Here is a 24,011-nt window from a genome sequence, read left to right as displayed (position 1 = left end):
AAACACACGAGAGTAGAATGAAGATACCCACACACTTGTCAGGAAGCTACTGGAGGCTATGGTCAACCAAAACCAGAGAGCAGACTGAGATAACCACAAAGTAGTGTCAACATGGGAAGGAACGGAATTCCTAAGGGTCTAGGGAAGGCTACCTACCTCAGGCTGACACTCCACACACAATGCAGAGCGCAACAATGCCCATAAACATGGTCACAAGGCTCAGACAAAATCTATGTGAACAGACTGTCATTACTGTGAGCAAGCGCGCCTCAAAGAACAACATAAGGAAGGACTTACTTAGCTCGTGGGTTGGGGGTTTCAGTTCATCACAACAGAGGGTGTGGTTCAATAGAACTCAGAGCCATTAGGAAGCTGAATGAAGACAGGAAGAACCAAGCAAGACATGCCCTTTCTCTTTTAGATTGCATCTCATTTATTTATTAAAGAAAAGGGGTGCCATGGCATGTGTACAAAAGCCAGAGGACAACTTGTTGATACTTTCTTTCTGTCATGTGGGTTCCAGAGGTGGAATTCTGATTATCAGGTGTAAAAGCATCTTTCTACACCACCATCTCGCTGGCTAAAGACATACATACCCTCTAAGACCTTCTAATGCTATGACCCTCATAATATGGTGATGACCCCAACCATAAACTCATTTTTTTGCTAATTCCTAACTGTAATTTTGTTACTGTTATGAAATATACATATCTGACATGTGAATCCCCCAAAGGTGTCAGGACCCACAGGTTAAGAACTATTGCTCTAAGATACATCCTCAGTGACCTATGTCCTTCATCTAGGCTCCATTTTCCTGATCCTACCACTTTACAATGGCTTGTTTAGGTTTGACTCCATAAATGGGCTGAGCCATGGATCATATTAAGAGCCCTCATGATCTAACCACGTCTGGAAATGTCCTCACAAGCGTACCCAGGTGTGCAAGACTAATCCCCTCTGCATCTCATGGCAACCAGACTGACAATCAAGATTGATTATTACCTCTGGAGTACGTGCACTCTTCAGAGAAGACATAAGCAATCAGCAAAAACTAACAGTGAGAATTCCAGAGAGAAAGTAATCCAGCAATAAAAAATTATTGATTAGAAGGAAACAAAAAGCTATAAGGATAAAAACCAAGATAGTATACTATATAGCTAATTTCTGAATATGTTCTATAACATAATCACACGAACACTAAGATAGTGTATAAAAAAGATAGTATGTAAATATTTAGAAATATCAAATAAATGCCAAAATGATTACATAATTAGCTAACGATTGTGGTAGCTTCTGAAGAAGCAAAAGAGGTGGAAGATGTTGGTTTTGTTTTAAATATGTAGGATTATTTGATGCTTTCATCTCTATGCAGAAGAATCTTTTTTGAAAAATATGTTGTTCAACATAAAAATAATATTAGTGTATCGGGTTTATAATTAGTATGATCCTTACCTATCACAAACTTAAAAAGCAGAGCAGTAAGCCAAATTTAGGACTCGAATAGCGATTTTGATGCTACATAGTTAGGTCAATATACTTTCTCTTCCTTAAAATGCCCATAGAAAACATCTGAGAAGATACTGGGCTGTAGACAGGGCTGTGGGTGTAGAAGGGGCTGTCAAGGGAGGCATGAACTAGTTTACTTGGAAAGGCAACCCTCTTTCTGATAGTTTGGTTTCCAAGGGCCTGGTACTGGCATTGTTACTGGAGAGTCATCTCTGTCCTCAGGAAGGCTTGGTCTGATGTTATCCCTATCGCTAGCACATCACTCTACACAAAGAAGTAGAGAAGAGAATGGAAACCGAGGGGCTCTTAAGAAACCAGAGGACAGGAGAGGACAGCAGAGTTTTGTAATAAGGGGCAAAAGCAGACAAAAGAAAGGTGGGGAGTCACGCTGTGTGTGTCTCTGTGAGCCTGTTTATTGGTGTGGCTCTGAGGCTTTTATTGGTGTGGACATGAAAACTGCATTTCACGCCCTTGGACCAGTGGAGGAAGACATAAATAACCTCTTTATTTCTGATGATTTTTAACTTTTTGGTCTGCTAAATGCTGTTTCTGGAACCTAAGATTCAAGATGGGTGTTTGAGAAAGGAGATGGCTAGCTGGTTTTACTAGCTGAGTTTATATCTTAATTTGTGACAGCTGTGCAGCAAGAACACCTACCGCTCTCAGGTTACCTTTCAGCTCTGTGGCAAATGGAAGAGCCCAAGCTTCCCTTTGGATTTCGTTTTAACCAAGCATTAACAAGCAGTTTAAAGGCGGCTTTCTGACATGTTAGCAAATTGTTAAGTTGCCTTTCTGACAACCAGTCCCCTCTCCCAATTCCCTAACTCTTGGCTTACCATGAAAATATCACAAGAGTCTTTTACCAAGACATTTCTGAACACTGAGAACCACATTGCAGACCATGAAGAAATGCTCAGACTTAATATCTGGGAGATGCAATAGCAATACAAAGTTCAAAAGACCAGAAGTAGATTCAAAATTGGGGTGGCTTCTCCTAGCTATTGTGCTGGAATACACTTGGGGTTGCTTTGACCAGGCGCTGTGTTGGGTACACATGAGGCAGCTTTGATCAGCATTATGTTAGGGTATACCTAGGGTCTCTTTGGCCAGGTATTGTATTGGGGTATGCCTGGAGCAGAAGCTAGTAGATGCTGTTAAGGGGATGCCAAGGTGATAACCACAGACACTGGTTCAAGTTCTCAGCAGTGGAAGAACCAGCAGTAGGTAGCTAAGAATGGACCACAAAAGGGAATCTTAGGATGCATACAAAATACCACACAACTGTCAAAACTGGTGAAGACTAAACTAAGCTGTCTTTAAAAACTAATGAAACAATTACCCACACTGGAAACGTGGTAGAGACAACCTGTACAATTTGAATCATCAGCCAGCTAGTAACTGTACCGGCCACATAACTTTGGGGGTCTTCCTTGACCACAACCTTGCACAGATGTTTATATGAGGCTGTCGGTAAGGAAAGCATTTTTCTACCACTCAAGAGAAGGGTCCACTGAATACTGTAGTGTTAAAGTTCATCTGAAGGTGACACTGCAGAGAAAAGAAACGTATGAAATGCACTGTTTTCAATCTAAGGTTCTACCAGAAAATACTTCACAACCTGATCTGAAGTGTGTTTGATGAAACAGTTATGGCATTTTTAGAATAAACTATGTTTCTGCATCTCCTTCTAGTTGTGGACTTGTGTAGAAAAACCAGCTGTTTCTAAAGTATGATTTTTAAAGATTCTGCTTCCGAAGAGAATGGGGTTACTAGGCCAACAAGAAGTAAAGATTTGGAGAGTCCTAAGACTCTCAACTCTTCCACAGTCTGTCAGGGAACTAAATGGCAAAGAATGAGAATTCCCTCCCAGGAAAGACAGAAGCATAAACTGTTAACTCTATGCATCAAACAGGAAAGAGATAGCTGCCATACAAAGAAGTAACAAGGAATCAGCCAAATTTCCACAGATTCCTAAGGGTCAAGGATCATCTACTTTATCCATGTCGAACAGCTGGGAGGCCCAAGTGCAAATGAGGTTCAAATGCTCTTCTCTACGGGCTTCCATTAAATACCCTAGAAGGAACATAAAGGTGGAACAGAAAACACAAAGGGTCTCCCTCTTCTGTACAGTATAAGAGTGGCGGACATTGAAGATCCTAGATTCTTTTCTCACAATGAAAACCATCTGAGACTCTAAGGAATCAGAAATCCTTCTACCCCTGTATCTACTTCCATGAAAAAAAAATATCATCTTTCTAGTAGTTAAGGGAAACCTAGAAACAATTTTGTGACTAGCAAGCTATAATGCATAGCTTGTAAAGGCCACCTGCCATTGGTGAGGGACACTGAATTTCCACACCCAAACCAGGCAGACTGACTACAATGGGAAGCAGAATCAGGAAAATCTCAACAGCTTCATCTCTAGACACAGGAAATCAGAGCCTGCCTGAGTCCAAGGAGTCAGAGATCAAGAACCTAGTACATCCCACCATGAGCCTCCCACATCATAATCCACAACAGAAGGAGGAAAACCGTTACAGCCTACGGAGAATTAAAGGCAAGCAACCAGAGTCTGGGGCAACAGCTCCATAGCAGAGCACTTTTCTGATAGGTACAAAGTCCAGATGGTGATCTGCCACACTAGAGGGGAGGAAGAAGAAACACAAAGTCAAAATCCAACTCCACTCCTAACTAGACTGACTAGAGCCAGGACTGATGGACACACAGTCACTTTAAAGCATTTTAAATGGTTAGACTACCTCCATGTCTGTCCTTCTGCTGCTTGGGGCACAGGAATCAGTCAAGGACCATGGGCACACAAAGAATAAAACAATAGCTAAGTAAGTATTGTCAAGAGAAAAAGAAATGAATGGGCCAGAATCAGAGATGGCTCAGATACTGGTCCTCCCAATGACCATAACATGTTAAAAATACACACTGGATAATGTAGGGGTGAAGGTATGCTAGGGAGATTGTATTGAGAACCATGGGTCTAATCGAAATGCTAAGTCTCAGGAGCTGAAGGGATGTGGAATCTGGTAATGCCCAAGCTTCTTTCCACTGACGATCTATGACGTTAATGGTTTTTCTAAGACATTTATTTGTTTACTGGAGGCGGGTAGGGCATGCCATAGTGTACATGGGGTGTCAGAAGACAGCCTTTGGAAGTCACGTGCCTCCTTCCTCCACATGGCATTTAGGGACTCCAACTAGGCTTGGCGACAAACACGTGTACCTGCTTGAGCCATCTTACCAGCCCATCCATCTAGTCTATGGTTTTTAAATCCACAACTTCAAGAGGCTTAGAGCAGAAAAACCAAGCAAGAACAGGTATGGTTTCAATGTGGGAACTGTGAGGTGACTGACAACCTCCAGCTTGGAGCTGTGCCTTCCCATCTTCTACCTATAACAGAAAAAGTAGAAGAATTTCCAGGTGACTCCCCTTACAGTAAATCCTACTAACCTGAAGTCAGACTGCATTGGTTTGTCTAAGTAGAAATAGGAAATGTTTAAATTCTCCTGTACAGGAACCCCAGTGGAGGAATAAGGATACTAACCTGCCCACAAAATTTTTGACCCAAAATTTGTCCTGTCTAAAAGAAAGCCAGGGACAGAGACGGAACAGGAATGCCCAGTCAAAAACCAGCTCTACTTAAAACCCATCCCATGGGCGAACATCACTCCTTGACATTACTTACGACACTCTGCTATGCTTGTAGACAGGAGTTTAACATAACTGACTCCTGAGAGACTCTACCCTGCAGCTGACTGACACAGACACAGAGACCCACAGCCAAACACTGGACAAAGACTAGAGAGTCTTCGGGAAGAGTCGGGAGAAGGACTGAAGGCCCTGAAGGAGATGGAACCCCACAGGAGGACCAACAGAGTCAACTAACCTGGACCTCGAGGAGCTCTCAGAGACTGGGTCACCAACCAAACAACATAGAAGGGCATGAACGAGCCCCACCCCCCCAGCATATATGTACCAGACATGCAGTTCAGTCTCCATGTGAGCCCAACAACTGGAGAGGAGGCTCCCTAATGCTGTAGCCTGACTGGAATCTGTTCCCCAACAGGGCTGCCTTGTCTGGCCTTCATGAGAGAGAATGTGCCTACCCTGGCAGAGACTGGATGTGCCAGGGTAGGGTATACTCAAAGGGGGCTCCATCCTCTCAGAGCAGAAGGGGGATGGGAGGAGGGTCTCTGGGGGTGGGGGGACCAGGAAGAGAACAGTGTTTGATATAAATTAATTAAAATTAATTAATTAATTAAATTCTCCTGGACAGTTGGGCCAGAAAGATCCCCAATCTTCATGTAGTATTCATCATTCTAGCCCCTCCAAAGTCATCCAAACTACATAAAATATTGTTGAACATATAAGAAGCATTTTGGGGGCTAGCGAGATGGCTCAGTGGGTAAGAACACCGACTGCTCTACCGAAGGTCCTGAGTTCAAATCCCAGCAACCACATCGTGGCTCACAATAACCCGTAATGAAGTCTGAAGTCCTCTTCTAGTACATTTGAAGAAAATTACAGTGTACTTATTTGTAATAATAAATAAACTTTTGGGCCAGAGCAAGCAGGGACTGAACAAGAGGATCTACCGGAGTGAGCGGGGCCAACCAGAGCAAGCAGCGTTGACTGGAGCAAGCAGAGGTCCTAAAAATTCAATTCCCAACAACCACATGAAGGCTCACAACCATCTGTGTACTCATATACATAAAATAAAATAAATAAATCTTTTTAAAAAAAAGAAGAAGCACTTTGACTCAAGGTATGTTCATTGGATAACTCTCAATGGCTAGTATCTGTAGTTTGTGCATGCAGTAGATGCTGGGTAAAAGTTTGTTCATACAAGAATAAGAGCTAAATGCTGGGGTGGGAGGTCTCAGTGAACAAACACACTTGCCATTAAGACCTGAGGTAGAATCCCAGAAGCCATGGAAAGCTGGGGACATGGAAGCATATATTCTGTAACCCCAGTGCAGCTGAGGTAATACGGGAAGCCAAGGTAGGACACCCCAGAAGCTCACAGGCAGTTAGTGTGCTGTGTACAGCAATACCACCCAACAAGAGGTCCTGTTTCAAATACGGTAGAAGGTGAGGACCAACCTGAGATTGTCATCTGACCTCTACTGCTACTCTGTGGCACACATCTCACACACAAAATGCACACACACATGCACACACACACATTCATGCACACAAACACATTTTAAAAAAAAAGAGTAAAGCAATTCATTGTCTCCTAGCAAAGTGTCCAGTTGATGACACAGTCATGACGAGTATATTTACTTAGTGCCAACAGCTTTATCTTGCCAGGGAATTCTGAAATGTGACTCCAGCTCCATTTAATTCTCTCGTTTGTTACTAGACTATGCACCCTCTAGGTGGTTAATGGAGTTACTGCGAACAGCTGGGGTCCTCGGCACTGTGGCAGTTATACTAAAAAGTTTCTCCAATAATGCGGATGGCCCTTTGGAAGATTCTAGTAGAATCTATACTGTAAATATATTCATGTTCCTCATCAGAGACGTTATCCTTCACAGAGCCCATCAAAGTTCATTTCCATAATCATCCAATGCTGTCTGTTCAAACTACAAGCACTGTGCCAAAGGCAATGTCTTTTACTGACGGCTCTTTTCTTTGTATTTTATTTTTTTAGGTTTATTTATTATTATACATAAGTACACTGTAGCTGACTCCAGATGCACCAGAAGAGGGAGTCAGACTTCATTACGGGTGACTGTGAGCCACCATGTGGTTGCTGGGATTTGAACTCAGGACCTTCAGAAGTGGCAGTCAGTGCTCTTACCCGCTGAGCCATCTTGCCAGCCCTTGATGGCTGTTTTCTAAGTCACTCGGTCCAGAATAAGGGAACTGCCTTAATAGTTTTACAGCATTTTTTTTTTCAGTAAATCAAATAGAGATATCCAAGTAAACAGTATTGGCTGGACACACATTTTACTTCCATTCTCTCCTGAATTCCCACACAAGATGAAAATAATATATTTTGTGTTACGGTATAGATTCATAAAGAAAAATTAAAACAATGAAAAACAAAAAACAGTAACCAAAATTTTCAAATTGTGAAGTTAAGAGATGAGCGGCAAATGATTCAGCTGACCAGAGAAAGCTCAGATCCAGCGAGCAGCAAGTACACCAAGATACTGTGGAGCTTGGTGACAGATGGAATCCCTGGTCCTGGCCATAGAGATGGGGATAACAGCAAAGCCAAAGCTACTTGCTGTTTGGGTAAGAAGCAGCTTGAGTCTCCATGTCATTATTCTGCATACAGAAAAACGAAGCTCACCACTCATGGGGGGCGGGGGAGCCCACTTTCAAAGAATTTGAGGAGTGGGACTTGATTTTATTAATAATAAGTTGCATCCCACTTTATTTACTTTGTGGGCAGGACAGGGAGGGATGTACACCCAGAAGTTAGAGAACCACCTTGAAAGGCACCATTAATGACTGAGCCACCTCACTGGCCTAACAGGAAAACTTTAGATTCCCAGGGTTAAGGAAGGCTTAGATGAGGGTATGGGCGCTGTATGCCAGCAGATACCTCATTAGGATTTTGATATGAAGTATGTCCCCAAAAGGCTTATGTATTAAAAACTTGGCATTCAGCGGTTGGGAGGTCCTGGAACTTTAGGATACAGGATGGAACTGGGTGAAGAGGTGGCTGAGCTGTCCCTCTCCCTTTCCTCCCTACACCCCTGCCTTTATCTTCCACCTCCATTCTGCGCTGAGGTGAATAACTGGCCACATGCCTGCTGCCACAGTGTTCTCGAGGCCTGTGGACTGAAACTTCTGAAACCATGGGGTAAAGTGGTCTACACTGTCTGGACTAGGGATTTGTCACAGTGACATGTAATGACTGACATACATCACATGTACCCCAAGTGTTCAGCAACAGAGCAGTGCTCGGACCAAATGAATACCTCCCTTCCTACCTGCAAAGTTAACTACTGAAGTCATGGACAGCCTCATAGCCATCCCAGCCCAGCCCAATACAGGAAAAGAACTGGGCTCTGTGGGGCACTCTTCCTTTAACCAAAGGAAGATAAATTATATCTCCTTCCCTTTCTGAAGAAATGGTCCTGAGACGCAGGGTTATGTGTCTCACTGGATAAGTAGGAAGGGGGAGGCAATGAAGCTCACAGAAAAGCCCTGCCACATCTTCATATCTTCCCGCTTCCCTCCTCTCTGGGGTTGTGTTCCTCCTCCTCTCTATGGAGCACTGTTCACCTGATGAGGAGAGTCAATGCTCCCTCCACTCTGTGGGGCCTTGAACATTACTAAGGGTACCAGCTCTGAGAAGCAGCAGCCTGCTGGAACCATGAGAATACTCTAACAGACCTGACCAGGCTGTGCTGGCAAGAACTTGAGAAGCATATGGAGCCCATCGTGGGGTGTGTGGGCTGAGGTGAGAGGGACATAGAAGAGCTCTCACAGACCTGGAGGGGTGTACTCATGAAACCCAATGCTGTAACAAGAATAACTAAAGCTGTTTCTTGTGACAGGTTGAATGTGTCCTAGAAACATGGACGTGATGGCAACCTACTGTAAATAGAGATGTCAAAGCTTCCTTGGCTTAGGATTGAGCAGGGTGGGCCGAGAGCTGTGGGAGCTGGAAGAGTGGGGAGAGGTTTGAACCCCATGATTATGATCTCTGTGACAGAAGACATTCCCCTTATGATATCTATTTAGAAGGCACTGGTGAGGGGATAGACTGGGTGCTTTCTTAACTGAACATAGGATCCATAATGTTGCATTTAAATTATATAAAATACACAATAGGACTTTTTGCAATTGTAATGCCATTTCTCCCTTATCTTTCCTCCCTCCAAGCCATCTCATATACCCTTCTCTGGTCTTCAAATCCATGGCCTCTTTTTTTCCAGTTATTACATGCACTGCATACATATATATATGCTTATATATAAATACATACATATATATGTATGTGTATATATATATATATACATACATATGCATATATACGTAAATATAACCTGTTCAGCCAGTTCAGCTGCCATCCACACTCAGATCCAGGATTCTGAGTTGGCCCACCCCAAAATCTATATCATCTGTGAACTGTCAGGACATGCGAGATCCTGCTGAGTCAGGGCTACAGGATCTCCATGACACAGGGCAGCAACAGGATGACCTGAAGGAATCCTGGTGAGGATACGATATTGATGGTGTCACAAAAGCCAGCTATCTCAGGCTGATTATTCACTGCAATGAATATTTGCAAGATTTTAAGATGTGTGGGCAGAGGGATATACTACGGGATACTCTGCAATATACTACAGCTTCCATGATGAGATGCTTTTTATGCTTTGCTTCTGCTTTTTGTTGTTTATTGGCTTGCTTGTGTATTATTACTTGGGGGTGGGGGATGCTACAAGGTTGCGTGGGCTATGGATGGATATGAGGGAATGGAGAGATGAGAAAGACTGGGGTGCATGATGTGAAACCCACAAGGAACCAATAGAAAGTTTAAATACATACATGCATGAAACCTGTTCAGTCTACGCAATGGTACTTGTACGTATGCGTTCAGAGTTGACCATTTCGCACTGGACAGCCAATTGATGTGCTCTTCCCTGGGAAGGCCGCCTCTCCTGCTCCCAGCTTTCTTTGATTGCCTATAGTTCTTTGTAGGGTTGATAAGAGTTGTGGAGCCCAGTGCCAGTGGATGTGTGTGTGTGTGTGTGTGTGTGTGTGTGTGTGTGTGTGTACAAAAAACACTCCCTCACCTAAGGCTTATTGTGACATTGCAAAAAGAAGGGGCAAAAAGATTGTCAGAGCCAGAGAGGATCAGGGAGTTTGCTCTGAGATTGTGTCTCCTGGTACTATCAGAAGCTACACCCATAAAGTCTCAGGGACAAGATGATACCAACAGACTTGCCAGAGTGGACAGGGAAAAGGCCTGTGAGGATGCCTATGTAACAGAATGCCAAGCCTACTAATATATTTTAAAACTATAGAATTGTATATATTTGTTGTACCTGGTCCTGAGTTACACAAAGATATTTTATATAATATACATTACACTGTACAAAATTCTCCCCATTTCCCTCTCCCATCCCCTCTAGGCCCTCCGACTTCCAACTAAGTCCCTTTGTTTCCTTGGCCAGTTTTGTTTCTCGTTTTATATCATATGCTCACATGTGGTTTTAGGAATCTATATAAAATAATGGAATGAGAGTCTTAATTCATTTCACAATTCTTGTCAGCTCACTCACTTCCTTGCAAACAGTTTAATGTTTTTATAGCTGGGGGAGGAAAGAAAGAAAGAGAGAGAGAGAAAAAGAAAGAAAGAAAGAAAGAAAGAAAGAAAGAAAGAAAGAAAGAAAGAAAGAAAGGAAGGAAGGAAGGAAGAAAGAGAAAGAGAGAAGGAGGGAGGGAAGGGAAGGGAAGGGAAGGGAAGGGAAGGGAAGGGAAAGGAAGGATGGACTGAATCCATGACTATGAATCACATGAAAGAAAGAAAGAAAGAAAGAAAGAAAGAAAGAAAGAAAGAAAGAAAGAAAGAAAGGAGGAAGGAAGGAAAGAAGGAAGGAAGGAAGGAAGGAAGGAGGGGGAGGGAGGGAGTGAAGGAGAGAGGGAGGGACTCCGTTTCTATGAACCACATTTTTTAATCCATTCCTCTGTGACTGGACACCCTAGCTGATTCCACAACAGCTGTCGTGAATAGTACTATAGTGTGCAAGTTTCTCTGTGATTTTTTGACTTGAAGTACTTTATGTAAATATCCAGGAGTTGTAGAGCTGTGTCATATGATAGATATATTCTTAGTTTCCTAAGGAACTGCCATACTGACTCCCACAGTGGCTGGACTAATTTGAATTTCCACCAGCACTCCCTTATGACCATACCATCATCAGCATGTTCTCAATGACTGCCCTTCTGAAAGGAGATGGAATTCCAATGCTTTCATTTCTCTTGCCCTGATGACTAATGAGGTTAAGCATTTTTTCATATGATTTAATAGACATTTGTGTTTCATCTTTTAGAGCTTGCTCAGCTCATTGGCTCATTTATTGTTTGGTTTCCTGATATTAATATTTGCAGCTTTTTATATATTCCAGGTATCAACATCCCTGTCTGAAGCATAGCTGACAGCAATTTTCTCCCATTCTGTGCGCTGTCTCTGGCCTCTCCTGATCGTTTCTCTTGCTATGCACAAGCTTTTTAATTTCACAAAGTCCTATTTGTCATTTCGTGAGGATATCTGCTATGTTTATTAGGGTCTATTTAGAAAGTTCTTGCCTATGCCTATACCCTGAAGTAGTTTCTTCTAGTATTGACATTTTAAATTAAGGTCTTTGATCCACTTTGATTTTTGTGCAGGATAAAAGAGGGGCCTCTTAACTTCATTCTTTTGCAGGTAGATATTCGGTTTGCTAGCACAATTTACAAAAAAGTAAAAATAAAAGGCAGTCTTTTTCTAGCACATATTTTTTTAAATATTTGTCAAATGTATATAAAGTCTTAAATCTCAACTAATTCTTTGAGATTTGAATGCAGTGCATTTTGAGCATATCACCCCCTAGTCCTTCCCCAACTTCTTCCAAATCCACTCCTCCCTACCCTTCCCACACTTCATAACTACTTTTATTCTTTAAATAATCCATCTAGTCCAGAATGTGCTGCTCATATACTCTCAGGTACAGAGCCATCCTCTGGAGTATGGCCCTGTCTAACAGAGGTCACACCCTAAAAGGAAAACTGACTCTTCCTCTCTTAACAACTACCATCAACAACAACTACAGTCAACAACAACAACTAACAACAACTGTCAACAAGTACTGTCAACAACAACTACGGTCAACAAGTACTGTCAACAACAACTACTGTTAACAACAACTACTGTCAACAACTACTGTCAACAACAACTACTATCAACAACAACTACCGTCAACAACTACCCTCGACAACTACCATCAGCAGGTCTTCAGCATGAGGCGGGACTTCCTGACCACTACCCTCCTCCGTGCTGAAATGTGTCTGTCTTGATCTTGCATAGGTCTTGTGTGTGCGGCCACAACCTCTGAGTTCATATGTGCAGCTTTTTACTGTGCCCAGAGAACACTATTTCAATCCTAACTCAAACCCTAACCCTAGCCCTGCCTCTGATTCTTTGCTATCTTTCTCTTCCCTCATCTACAATGATCCCTGAACCTTGGAGAAGTGTGATCTACACATTCCATTTAGAACTGAGAACGTGCTCTTACTCTCCATACTTTGAGCAGTTTTGGATCTCTGTGTTAAGTGCCATAAACTACAAAAAGAAGCTTCTCTAACAGGATTGAGAGATGCACTAATCTAAGGGCATAATGATAAATCATCAGGACTTGGTTTACTACTATGCCATTTAGCAACATCACAGTAGGCTCTCCCCTGGGGCCTGGGGTCTATCTAGCCATATCACAGGCTCTTGGCTCTTATAATGGTATCAAGTATGGGTGATATCCTATGAAGGTGGCCTTAAATATTACCAGAAAGTGGTTGGCTACTTCCAGAATGTTCACACTACTGTTGCGCCAGTGGGCATACCTTGTCAGCCCAGTCATTTTTGAAACCCACATAATGCACAGCTGGCTAAGACTGATGACTATTAGACTGGGCAGTAGTGGTGCATGCCTTTAATCCCAGAACTTGGGAGGCAGAGGCAGGAGGATTTCTGAGTTCGAGGCCAGCCTGGTCTACAGAGTGAGTTCCAGAACAGCCAGGGCTACACAGAGAAACTCTGTCTCAAAAAAACAAACAAAACAAAAACAAAACAAACAAAAAGAAACAAAAACAAACAAACAAACAAAAAGGCCTGATGACTATTTTTCTCCTCAGGTAGCACATACAGCACATCCCAATACAAAGGAAGGTTCCAGGTCACTACCACTGATCTCTCCATGTTCTATGGCTTCCGTATATAACACCTTCAGCAAAAGTCTTACCCAAATTCTGGAGAATTATTAAGAGCAATGGTGATAACCTATAACATTTTGTGGGGGAGTTCATGGGACCCACAACTCCAATAAAAGACGTACCTCATCCCCGGCATGGCCAACTTCTATCATGGTGGGTTTCCAGATGACTTTCTGGAAGGTCGGCCATATTAGCCATCTTTCCCCATAATCCCTCGTCTCCTACCTAGCCCACTTAATCCTTCTTGCTCCATTATTTCCCACTTCCCTTCATGTCACCTGAATTCTAAATCCTTTCCCTTGACCCCATCCCCAAATGCTCTTACCAGTTTCTTGGCCTCTATGGATACTCCTTATAATAAAGACGCAAAGCTAACATCCACAAATGTTGAGAAAACATGCCACCTTTGTCCTCCTGGGTCTGGGTTATCTCCCTAGGAATGATTATTCCTGGCCTCATCGATTTACCTGCAAATGTCATGTCAGTTTAGATCTGTACACTTTTATATTCATTTGTAAATTGCTACAAACATTTGATAGGCTTTCTATGGAGATTCTGTTAAATCCCTATCAATTTTAGAACTGAAAGTATTGACCAAATCTTGGTGTGATTTATCTGACTATTGATTTAGCTCTTCTTCAGCTTCTCTGAACAGTATTTTTCGCTGCTGGTGTATGTTACTTTGTAACTGGTCATGCAACTCTAATTAGTTCATATTTTATGGCACTATAACAGCATGTTTAAGCAATTTATCTTTCTAGTCATTTACTGCTAGAATATAGAAAAATAATTTTATCAACTTTGTAGGCTTCAATTTTATTCAGTTCACACATTAGCTGTGCTGTTTTTTGGGTTGTTTTTTTTTGTTTGTTTTTTGTTTGTTTGTTTGGTTGGTTTTTTTTTTTTTTTTTTTTTTTTTTTTGTACATAGGCCTTGTCTAATATCTTACCTTGTGTCTTTGTGTATTCAGGCTACTGTACCAGAACACTATAAACTGGGTGTTTCTCATAATTCTAGAATCTGGGTAGTAAAAGATCAAGAAGCTAGAAATTTCAGTGTTTGGTGAGGACATCTCTTGGCACAGACACTGGCATCTGTGTCTGTGTGCGTGTGTGTGTGTGCTTGTGTGTGTGTGTGTGTGTGTATGTGTCTGTGTGTCTCTCTCTGTGTGTATGTGGCATCCCACATGATATGCATAAGAACACCAGGGGAGTGTGGTATGGGTCCATGCACATGGATGTGGAGGGCAGAGGCAGAGATGAACAGTGTCCTGTCTATCATACTCTGTTTTATTCCCTTAGGGTCTCTCACTGACCATAGCCCCAGGCTAGAAGTCTGCAAGCCCCAGAAAATGACTTGGCTGCTCTTTCCACACTAAGGAAGTATAGGTATGTGCACTGCCGTGACAAGCTTTTTATGTGAGTTCATGAGCCCCTACTGAGATTCTATGGACAAATGATGGCTTCTTAGGGGAGGGGTAAGTCAACCCTCTTTAAAGGTGTGCCTCTGAGAAGGCTGAGCATGCTCAAGTGGATGAGCCTATACTCAAGAGTATATAGGCAGCACAAATTGGATACAATGAGTTAAAAAAACAAAGGATGTGAAATTGAGGGGGTAGTGGGGAAGGGGGTGGATCTAAGGGGTGGTAAGGAAAGGTTGTGGGTGAGTATGATAAGAACACATTGATACAATTCTCAAGAAAGCTGCTACAAACAGAGTTGAGCAAGTATCCTTGTGGTATAGTAGGGTATCTTTTGGGTATATGCCAAGGAGTGGTGTAGCTGGGTCTTGAGGTAGAACTATTTCCAATTTTCTGAAAAGCTGCCAAATTGATTTCCAAGTGGTTGTACAAGTTTGCACTCGGCTCAGCAATGGAGGAGCGTTCCCCTTGCTCCACATCCTTGTCAGCATAAGCTGGGACTTGAGATTTTGATATTAATTATTCTGACAGGTATAAGATGGAATCTCATAATCTTTTGATTTGCATTTCCCTGATGACTAAGGATGTTGAACATTCTGTTACGTGTTTCCTAGCTATTGGCGACTCCTCTGTCAAGAATTCTCTGTTTAGATCTATAGCCCATTTTTTAAATTGGGTTGTTTTGTTTGTTGATGTCTAAATTTCCTGGGTTCTCTCTATAGTTTGGATATCAGCCCTCGGTCGGATGTTGTATTGGTAAATAGCTTTTGCCATTGTCTAGGCTGCTGTTTTGTCCTACTGACAGTGTCTTTTGCCTCATTGAAGCTTTCTAGTTCCATGAAGTCCCATTTATTAATTGTTCATCTTAGAGCCTGTCATTGGTGTTCTGTTCAGGAGGTCTTCTCCTGTCCCAGTCCGTTCAAAGTTATTCCCCACTTTCTCTTCTATCAGACTTGGTGTATCTGATTTTATGTTGAGGTCTTTGATGCACTTGGACTTAAGTGTTATGCAGGGTGATGATATGGATCTATTTGCATTCTTCTACATGCAGACATCCAGTCAGACCAGCACCATTTCCTGAAGATGCTTTCTTTTTTCCATTGTATAGTCTTGGCTTCTTGGTCAATGATCAAGTGTCTGTAGGTGTGTAAGTTTACTTCTGAGTCTTTGATTCAAGTCCATTGATCAACCCTGTCTGTTTTTATGCCATGAGGTTTTTATTACTATTGCTCTATAGTACATCTTGCACTCAGGGATGGTAATACCCCCAGAAATTCTTTTATTGTACAGAATTGTTTTAGCTATCCTGGATTTTTGTTTTTCCATATGAAACTGAGTATTATTATTTTAAGGTATTGTGCTAGAATTTTGACGGGAATTGTGTTAAATCTGTAAATTAACTAGAAATTACCTAGATGTCCCTCAATCGAAGAATGGATATAGAAAATGTGGTACATTTATGCAACGGAATATTATTTAGCTATTCAAAACAATGACATCATGAAATTTGCAGGCAAAGGGGTGGAACTAGAAAATATCATCCTGAGTGAGGTAACCCAGACCCAGAAAGCCAAACATGGTATGTACTCACTTATAAGAGGACATTAGCCATAATGTACAAGATAACCATGCTACAATCCACAGACCCAAAGAAGCTAAATAAGAAGGAAGCCCCAAGGGAGGATGCTTGAATCTCACTGAGAAGGGGAAATAAAATCAACATTGGGGGATGGATAGAAAGAGGGAACCAGGTAGGAGAGGGGTGCTGAGGGGAACAGGAGGGTTCAAATCTGGGGAGGAGGAGAGGAGAGAGAACTGGAATGAGTGATGGGAGGATCTCTGGAATGAGCTAGAAACCTAGGACAATGACAACTCTCAGGAGTCTACAAGGGTAATCCTCACTAAGACTACAGCAATGGGTGATATGGAACCGGAAACAGCTACCTCCTGTAACCAGGAAAGACTTCCAATGGAAGGATGGGGACACCAATCCACCCACAAAACCCTCAACCCAAAATCTGTTCTGCCTACACAATGTGCAAAAATAAAGATGCAGCAGAAATTGAGGGAAATGGCCAACTTGACTGGCCCAAGTTGAGACCCCTGCCATGAGAGACCAACCAACCCCTGACACTATTAATGGTATTCCGCTATACATGCAGACAGGAGCCTAGAAAAACTGTCATCCAAGAGGTTTCATCCAGCAGCTGATCAAAACATATGCCATAGCCAAAGAGGCAGAGCTCAGGAATCTTGTGGAAGAAGGGGAGGAAGGATTAATGGAGCCAGAGAGGTCAAGGACACCACAAGAAAACCTACAGAATCAAGTGACCTCAGCCCATAAGGGCTCACAGAGACTGAACCACCAATCAGAGAACATGCATGCCCAGAGACCTAGGCCCCTACACATAGATAACAGATGTGCAGCTTGGTCTTCATGTGGGACTCCTAGTAGTAGGAGCAGGGGCTGCTCCGTGACTCTGCTGCCTGCTTTTGTATCACTTTCTCTTAACCTGGCTGCCTTGTCTAGGCTCAGTAGAAGAAGATGCACTTAGTGCTACTGCAAATCGATAAGCCAAGGAGGGCTGATATCCATGGAAGGCCTCCCCTTCTCTGAAGAGAAAGGGAGAGGGAGTGGAGGGATAGGAGGTGGGGGTGGGGACTGGAAAGAGAGGAGGGAGAGGAAGCTGCAATCGGGATGTAATTACTAAGTAATTTCAAATTTCTTGAGATGCTTCTGCTCCAAGCATTAAGGATTAGGATAATTACATTATATTTGTAAGCATGCGTAGATGTCAGAAAGAACAAGATCAAGAATGGAGACAAAGATAGCTAACTGCATATATAATAGGAGTTTCCTGATGGCAGGCTGTGGGCTTGAATGGAGGGGAGTGTCACAAACCCACGGGCTCCTTAACAACAGTATCGATGGAGAAGTTACAGGGTTGCTCATGCACGTGGCAGGCAGACCTCTTATATTTCTGATTTGGGGACCTTCTCCCTTTCTCTGCAGCCCCCGTGCTAACGCCCAGCAGCTGGACCAAAAGCATCCTTCAAAAGAAACAAGGAGACCTGAAGGGCTTCAGAGGTCCCAAGTTGTAAGCATCCCAGTATCCCCAAAGAGTAGAGCAACCTTCTGCCTTCTTGAGTGGCCCACCTCTCTGCTAGGAATGGAGCCGGGTGGCAGGCAACAGCCACAGAAGGGAGAGCAGGACCCCGCAGAGAGACAGCCCATGCCCGCCACCAGACTTCCATTCACTCACCTGCTCCTGTAGCCTACTGTTTGCCCACACCCTGCGGCACACCATACACTCGAATGTGTCAATGTAGTTGTCCTGGTTGATGTCCTGTACGCCCCACTCCCGTTCCCGGAGAGCAGTCAGAAGTCGCTGGTTAGAGATCTCACCCTTTAGCTTCCATTCCACATACGTCTCATACAATCCATCATCAAAATCCAGTCGTCGAATGAAGCTTGCCAGATCTCTGGGGTGAGAAAACTCTGATACGAGAATGGCACTTCTGTTACTTGGAAGCCAGTCTGCGATGGTGGGGGATCCGTAATACACGGGCACGACCCCCAACTTCAGCGGTCTCCAGAATTTCTCTGTGATGTAATCGTCACAGACTGCATTCTCAAAGGCAAGGATGAACTTATACTGGGCAATGACCCTGTAGAAGGCATCTGCATCCATGGAGGCGGGGTTTTTCAGCTGCTGAGGAAGATCTCTGTTTTTTAAACATTCACCATAGGAATCAACTTCAATGTAAGCCATCAGTTCCCGAACATAGCTGTCCCTATCTGATGGTGGGTCACAGTCCGACTGAACATACACCAGTGGCGCCAGTTTTTGTCTTAGGTTGTTTTTAGACTGTAAAGGAACTAGGTATCTGAGTGACTTGAGGACTTCCACGCCTTCCAAGTACTGCGTAGTCAGTGGCAAGTCAGAATGCCTGCTGAACGTGGCCGTATGGTTGAATAAGGTGATGACTGGCTTATGGAAGAGCTTATAATTGTTTTTTGGGGACTCTTCATGGAAAAGGGCCCAGTCATGATGGGCTTTCCGAGGCAGAGGTAAGCTGTCTATGTTAAAGTCAGTACCTAGGAGGAGAAAATAAAATATGAATGAATATACCTAAAGAATCCACAGTTGATACCTCAGGGTAAAACTCATAATATACAGGAGTCTGATACTGTGAAAGTGTCCCTCCAAAGTTCCCAAAAAGCCAGTGGTGAAGCCTGTACTCCAAAAATGACCAATGAATTATCAAATATAAGAATTGTCTTTTTTCATTCCATAAAAAAAGGTACTGGGGTGAGGTGCCTGAGCAGATTTAAAAAGAGACATTATTCTATTGCCTTCTGCAAGTGTCTCTTCATTCCAGAGGTGTTGTCTACAAAAGAGCAGGAGAAATAAAGACATCAAGATAGACAGGCAGTTCCTTAACAAGAAAAGGGAAAGGAAGCCAAAATGGTAGAACACGACCAGGTAGGCGGGTGGATTGATCAAAATGGTAGAACAAAACAGGGTAGGCAGATGGATTGATCAGGGGGCAAGGAAGCCAAAATGGTAGAACACGACCGGGTAGGCGGATGGATTGATCAAAATGGTAGAACACAACCGGGAAGGCGGATGGATTGATCAGGTGAAGTTCCAAGGGACTATGCAAGAATTACCTTAAAAAATATGCAAGGTAGGTTTTTTTTTATCCAAAATGATTGATTTCAACAGAGTGCAGTTGATCAATCTTAGTCAAAACAGTAGTCAGGAGCTTTTAAAGACAAAAGCACTGACAATAGTTCTATGTTACAGATTGCTGCAGGGATGGGCGTGAATTAGCGAGCACATCAAAATAAATAAATAAATAAATAGGTGTAGCAAGCTTATAATGAGGAGTGACTCTGGCTTCCATGGGATTAATTGAAGAAAACCTTTGAAATATGATAATATGAAGACAGACATAATAGATGTGGTGAGCAGTTATTTCCTGACCATGTGGGTAGTTCCACTCAGGAAAAACTAATCTCTATGACTAAGGAAGAAAAATTAAGACTCTATCACAATATGGAATTTCTGCTTGCTCCTGACAATGATACTGTGAACACTGGCTTGAGGTTTTTAAACATTAATGTAAGGAAATAACAAAACCAAAACTGCACACGCACGTACACACACACACACACAAAGAAAAAAACAAAACAATTCTCTATCTTGTATTACTTACTGGGGGGATTAAAATGTACCAAATACTACAGCAATATGAAATATAGTCTCTAGTGAGCTCATAAAAATTAGTTACTTAAGGTAAGCACAAATTCTTTGATGTCAACAGTACATCAGTGAGAAGTCAGATGAGACTGCAGCTGCCCACTCACAACCTACTGAGCTCATACGGCGGCAGGATGAGAGTCCTGTGGGACATCCTCACCATCGAGCCAACAGTCCAAGGTCCTCATTAACCATGTGGAGTTTAACCCCACCTTCACTGATAGATAATATCCAGAGTGGAGGAGCCAACACTTGTAGAGGAAGGAGATATCCCATACCTGGCTGACTGAGGGTATGAGCATGAGGGAGCCTTTCTGGGAATAGTACCATATGTCACTGGGATGGATGTACAGGAGGGTGCCTGTAATACCCAGAACCTGGTGACCTGCTCTCCATCAACTGCATGGTCCCCTACACGCTACAGACTCATGGGGGAACCCGAGTCATAACCAACTTTGCATTTTGTGACTACTCTACCAATATTGCTTTCTAGTTCTTTCTGGTTCGCTAATTCTGCAATGTGTGACACCCAAGCCAGTCCAATGACACACTGAGCGGGCGCTCTTGAGCTCTTGGGGTACAGACACCTTTTCTCACTAGCGACTCAAAACAAAGAATTTTAAAAAGTGGGGACATTAGATTAAGTCAGAGGAACCATACTGAACACAGAGAGTTTGCAGAAAAAGGCACCTCTCCCTGGGTAATAGGCTTGTGTTCTCAGTCACTAGCAAGAGTGACCTATATGAGTTTAGTTGGCATTGGCTATATTTGATATTAAGCATCAAAAAGCATTCTCACCCACATGCTTGAAATGTAACATATATGGTCCAGAAAAAAGTCTGATAGGATTGTTCATGGAGGTGAATAACTATCAACATGGAAAAGAAACAGGGGGACATGAAGGAAGATCTGGGAAGAAAGGCAGTTCACGTAGTAGGGCTGCTACTGCTCAGAATGGGCCTACGCTGGTAGCAGCCATAACAAGCAGAGACATGGTTCAAAGCCATAGTACTGGAGGCCAAACGGATATGATTAAAATAAATGAGAGCCAAGCCATGCATGGTCCACACTCGTTCTCCCAGCATTTGCAGGGCAGAGGGATCCTAGCTAACCCTTGGAAGGCTGAGGACTCCTAGTGTTCACGAAGTCAAAGAATCTATGTAGCACGTGAGAGGCTGAGATAGGAGGACCAACAGTTTGGCATCATCCTGGACTGCATAGTGAGATCCTGGTTTTAAAATAATAGAAAAAAAAAAAAGAGCACACGCACGAAGTCCACAGTTAACTGTTGGAGCAGCCACTGTTACCCTCCTGGTTTGAGGCCTGCCTCTCATACCCACACCTCTCTGCCCATCTGCTGCTATTTGCCACGCCTCCAACCTGGTTACCAGTTACATTCGGAAGCTCCACCTCTGCAGAGAAAAAAGGAAGTCGCTGATTGGACTGGCATGCTGATGTACTTGGGGGGAGTGGTTTTGCCTCAGGTATTATACCTGTTGGGGGAACAAAGGTTTAGCATTAAAGGTTCAAGATGACTGAGTGACCACAGCTCGTGTTGTCTAATTTTTATCCTCCCACGTGGGTAAGGTACAGTATGGCTAGTCTACCTCCTCCTATCTCTTTTTATCTCCTTCTATTTCCTTCTAACTCCATATTCCAGGTAACCCACTGTTTTAACGTTGCTGCTGGACAGCAACAAGCCACGGAGGTTTTGAGCAAGGCACTCCTACCCCCTGTTGCTGTCCATGGCTAACTGCTTGGTTGTACATGAGAGAGTCTTAATCCAGGTCAAAGTGGGACAACACAAGAAAAACTCAAAACACAGAGCAGTAGAGGGAGTGGAGGAAGCCTAGGGTCTGTGAGGTCCTGAGTGGATATACTGTTGCCATTGGCTTGGCCATACTTGGCCATAAGGATCTGGGAAATCCATATTAAAGATCCTCAGGCCAATTGGAAAATGGCAAAGCCTTCCCTTCCGGTCCATGTGTAGATATTGATAATGTGTGCAGAAAATGTCCTCCGTAGCTTTCTCCCCTTGGATATTTGTGGCTGGGTAGCAGCTCCCCTACTGAGACGGAGCCTACCAAGATTACCTAAACTTATCTAATACCATGAACCCCATCCCTTGGTTTTTCTGTATGCAATAATCTCCCCTCCTTGTTCCGGTCTATGCCAATAATCCTGCCTCTCTATCGTGGTCTGCATCATAAACACAATGAACTTCTGGGCTGCTGTGGTTTCTACAACAGAGCCAAGACTGCCCAATCTCATCAAATCCATGTTTGTCTAGTTTGATGGTAGTTGTTGTTATTGCTTTGCTTTGTTTGGTTTGGGTTTTTGTTCAATTCCTCTCTACCTAGTCAAACCAGTCTCTAGATTATTCACCCCACTTCTATCACAAAGGTTGGAGTTTTCAGCTAGAATGAAAAAGCCAAATAAGGAACAGGAATCAGATTGGCCAATGGCAGAAGTCTAATATGATGGCTGGCCCCACCATGGTGCTGATCCTAGGGAGTGAATGAATGAATGAGAACGAATGACTGAGGATAGCCATACTCAAGTACTCTTACCAAAAAATAGGCACCAAGAGTTATGGCATTCTGGCCATACGGTAAATCCGGCCTGCTTAGAAAGATGGCACAGCTTAACCTGCAAGGGAGACATGCTTCCCACAGTATCTTCCGCACTTAACAACGATTTAACAACAACAAAATATCCCTATCATAAAGCTACATATCCTGGAAAAACTCAGTCCTACCAAAAGTACTCAAGAATGAGAATTAAAACTTTCTAAGAGAGGCAATGTAGAGCAACGGGCAGCCTGGTGTGGTATCATTCCACGAGTACATTTATTGCTACTTTTAAATCCTTTCCCTGTGAATTTTCTTGACTTGTCCACACTCCAACAGGTGATTTAGTTTTGAAATGATGCACCTCTACAGACACCCTGTCACTCAGCCAATTCAGAGCGGGCTCTGACAGGACACTTGACTCAGAGAGTCCTTCAACTAACTGCTGGGCCCCCATTCCTCACTCTCCTCCCACTGATTCTCTCCAAGCATCCCTTTCCCTGCCCCTGAATCATTTCATCGACAAGCAGTCACCCTCTCTCAATTACACACATTCATTAAGTATGCCTGTTCCACCCTGGGCCACGAAAATTTCTCAAACTCCTCACTGAGCCTGTCCGGAGGGCCGGCCCCTTCCTAATAGGTGCAGGGCCTGAGGCAAAGGAAAAAGATTCTCTCATACCACATGCTTAAATATTTTAAAAGCTAAAGATCAATCGAACAAGCTATCCAATGTTCTCTCCTTCCACCTCTGAATATAACTTTATGATTACTAACATGCACACACGTGCCTGGATGTAAAGTAGCGCATGGCATATATTTAAAACAAAAACTTTTTTAAGTATGGTAATGTATGCCCCTAATCCTAACACACAAAGGCTGAGGTAGGAAGATCGAAAGTTCAAGGCCAGTCTAGGCTACTTAGCAAGAGAAAGTAGCTTAGACAATACATGAAACCTGCCTTTAAAAAAAAAAAAAAATCAGGTATATCTGTCACCCCAGCATTCAGAAGACAAGGCCAGAAGGACTAAAAGTTTATGACTAGCCTGGGCTACATAGCAAGATACTGCCTCACAAAGTTAATACCAAAAATGACTTTTGTCAAAGATTTTTCTCTTTAGAGGATTGTTGGCAGGGGATGAAGAAAACAGAGAGGAGGGCAGTCTGGTCAATTCTGTCAACTTGACCAAGTCCAGAATCACCTGGAAGACAAACTGTAGGCTTTTCTCTCCTTTGGTGACACAGAAACAGGCCAGATTAGACCAGATTAAAAGTAAATAAAGGCAGGTTTATTAGGAGAC

General features: G+C 43.0%; 1 protein-coding gene across 3 annotated transcripts in view; it reads right to left on the bottom strand.

The window, feature by feature from the left end:
* Positions 1-24,011, bottom strand: part of Fut10 (fucosyltransferase 10) — a 72,927-nt gene that overhangs the window by 4,788 nt on the left and 44,128 nt on the right. For all 3 annotated transcript variants that reach the window (XR_004109853.1, XM_031339478.1, XM_031339479.1), the window contains one exon: positions 18,137-18,972. Coding sequence is in view for 2 of the 3 variants with exons in the window: in XM_031339478.1 (XP_031195338.1) it covers positions 18,137-18,972 (836 nt within the window). In the remaining variant the exon portion in view is untranslated. The remainder of the gene's footprint in view (positions 1-18,136; positions 18,973-24,011) is intronic.

Source organism: Mastomys coucha, unplaced genomic scaffold (genome assembly GCF_008632895.1).
Source record: "Mastomys coucha isolate ucsf_1 unplaced genomic scaffold, UCSF_Mcou_1 pScaffold22, whole genome shotgun sequence".
Lineage (NCBI taxonomy): Eukaryota > Metazoa > Chordata > Mammalia > Rodentia > Muridae > Mastomys > Mastomys coucha.
This window is presented reverse-complemented; position numbering and strand designations above follow the sequence as displayed.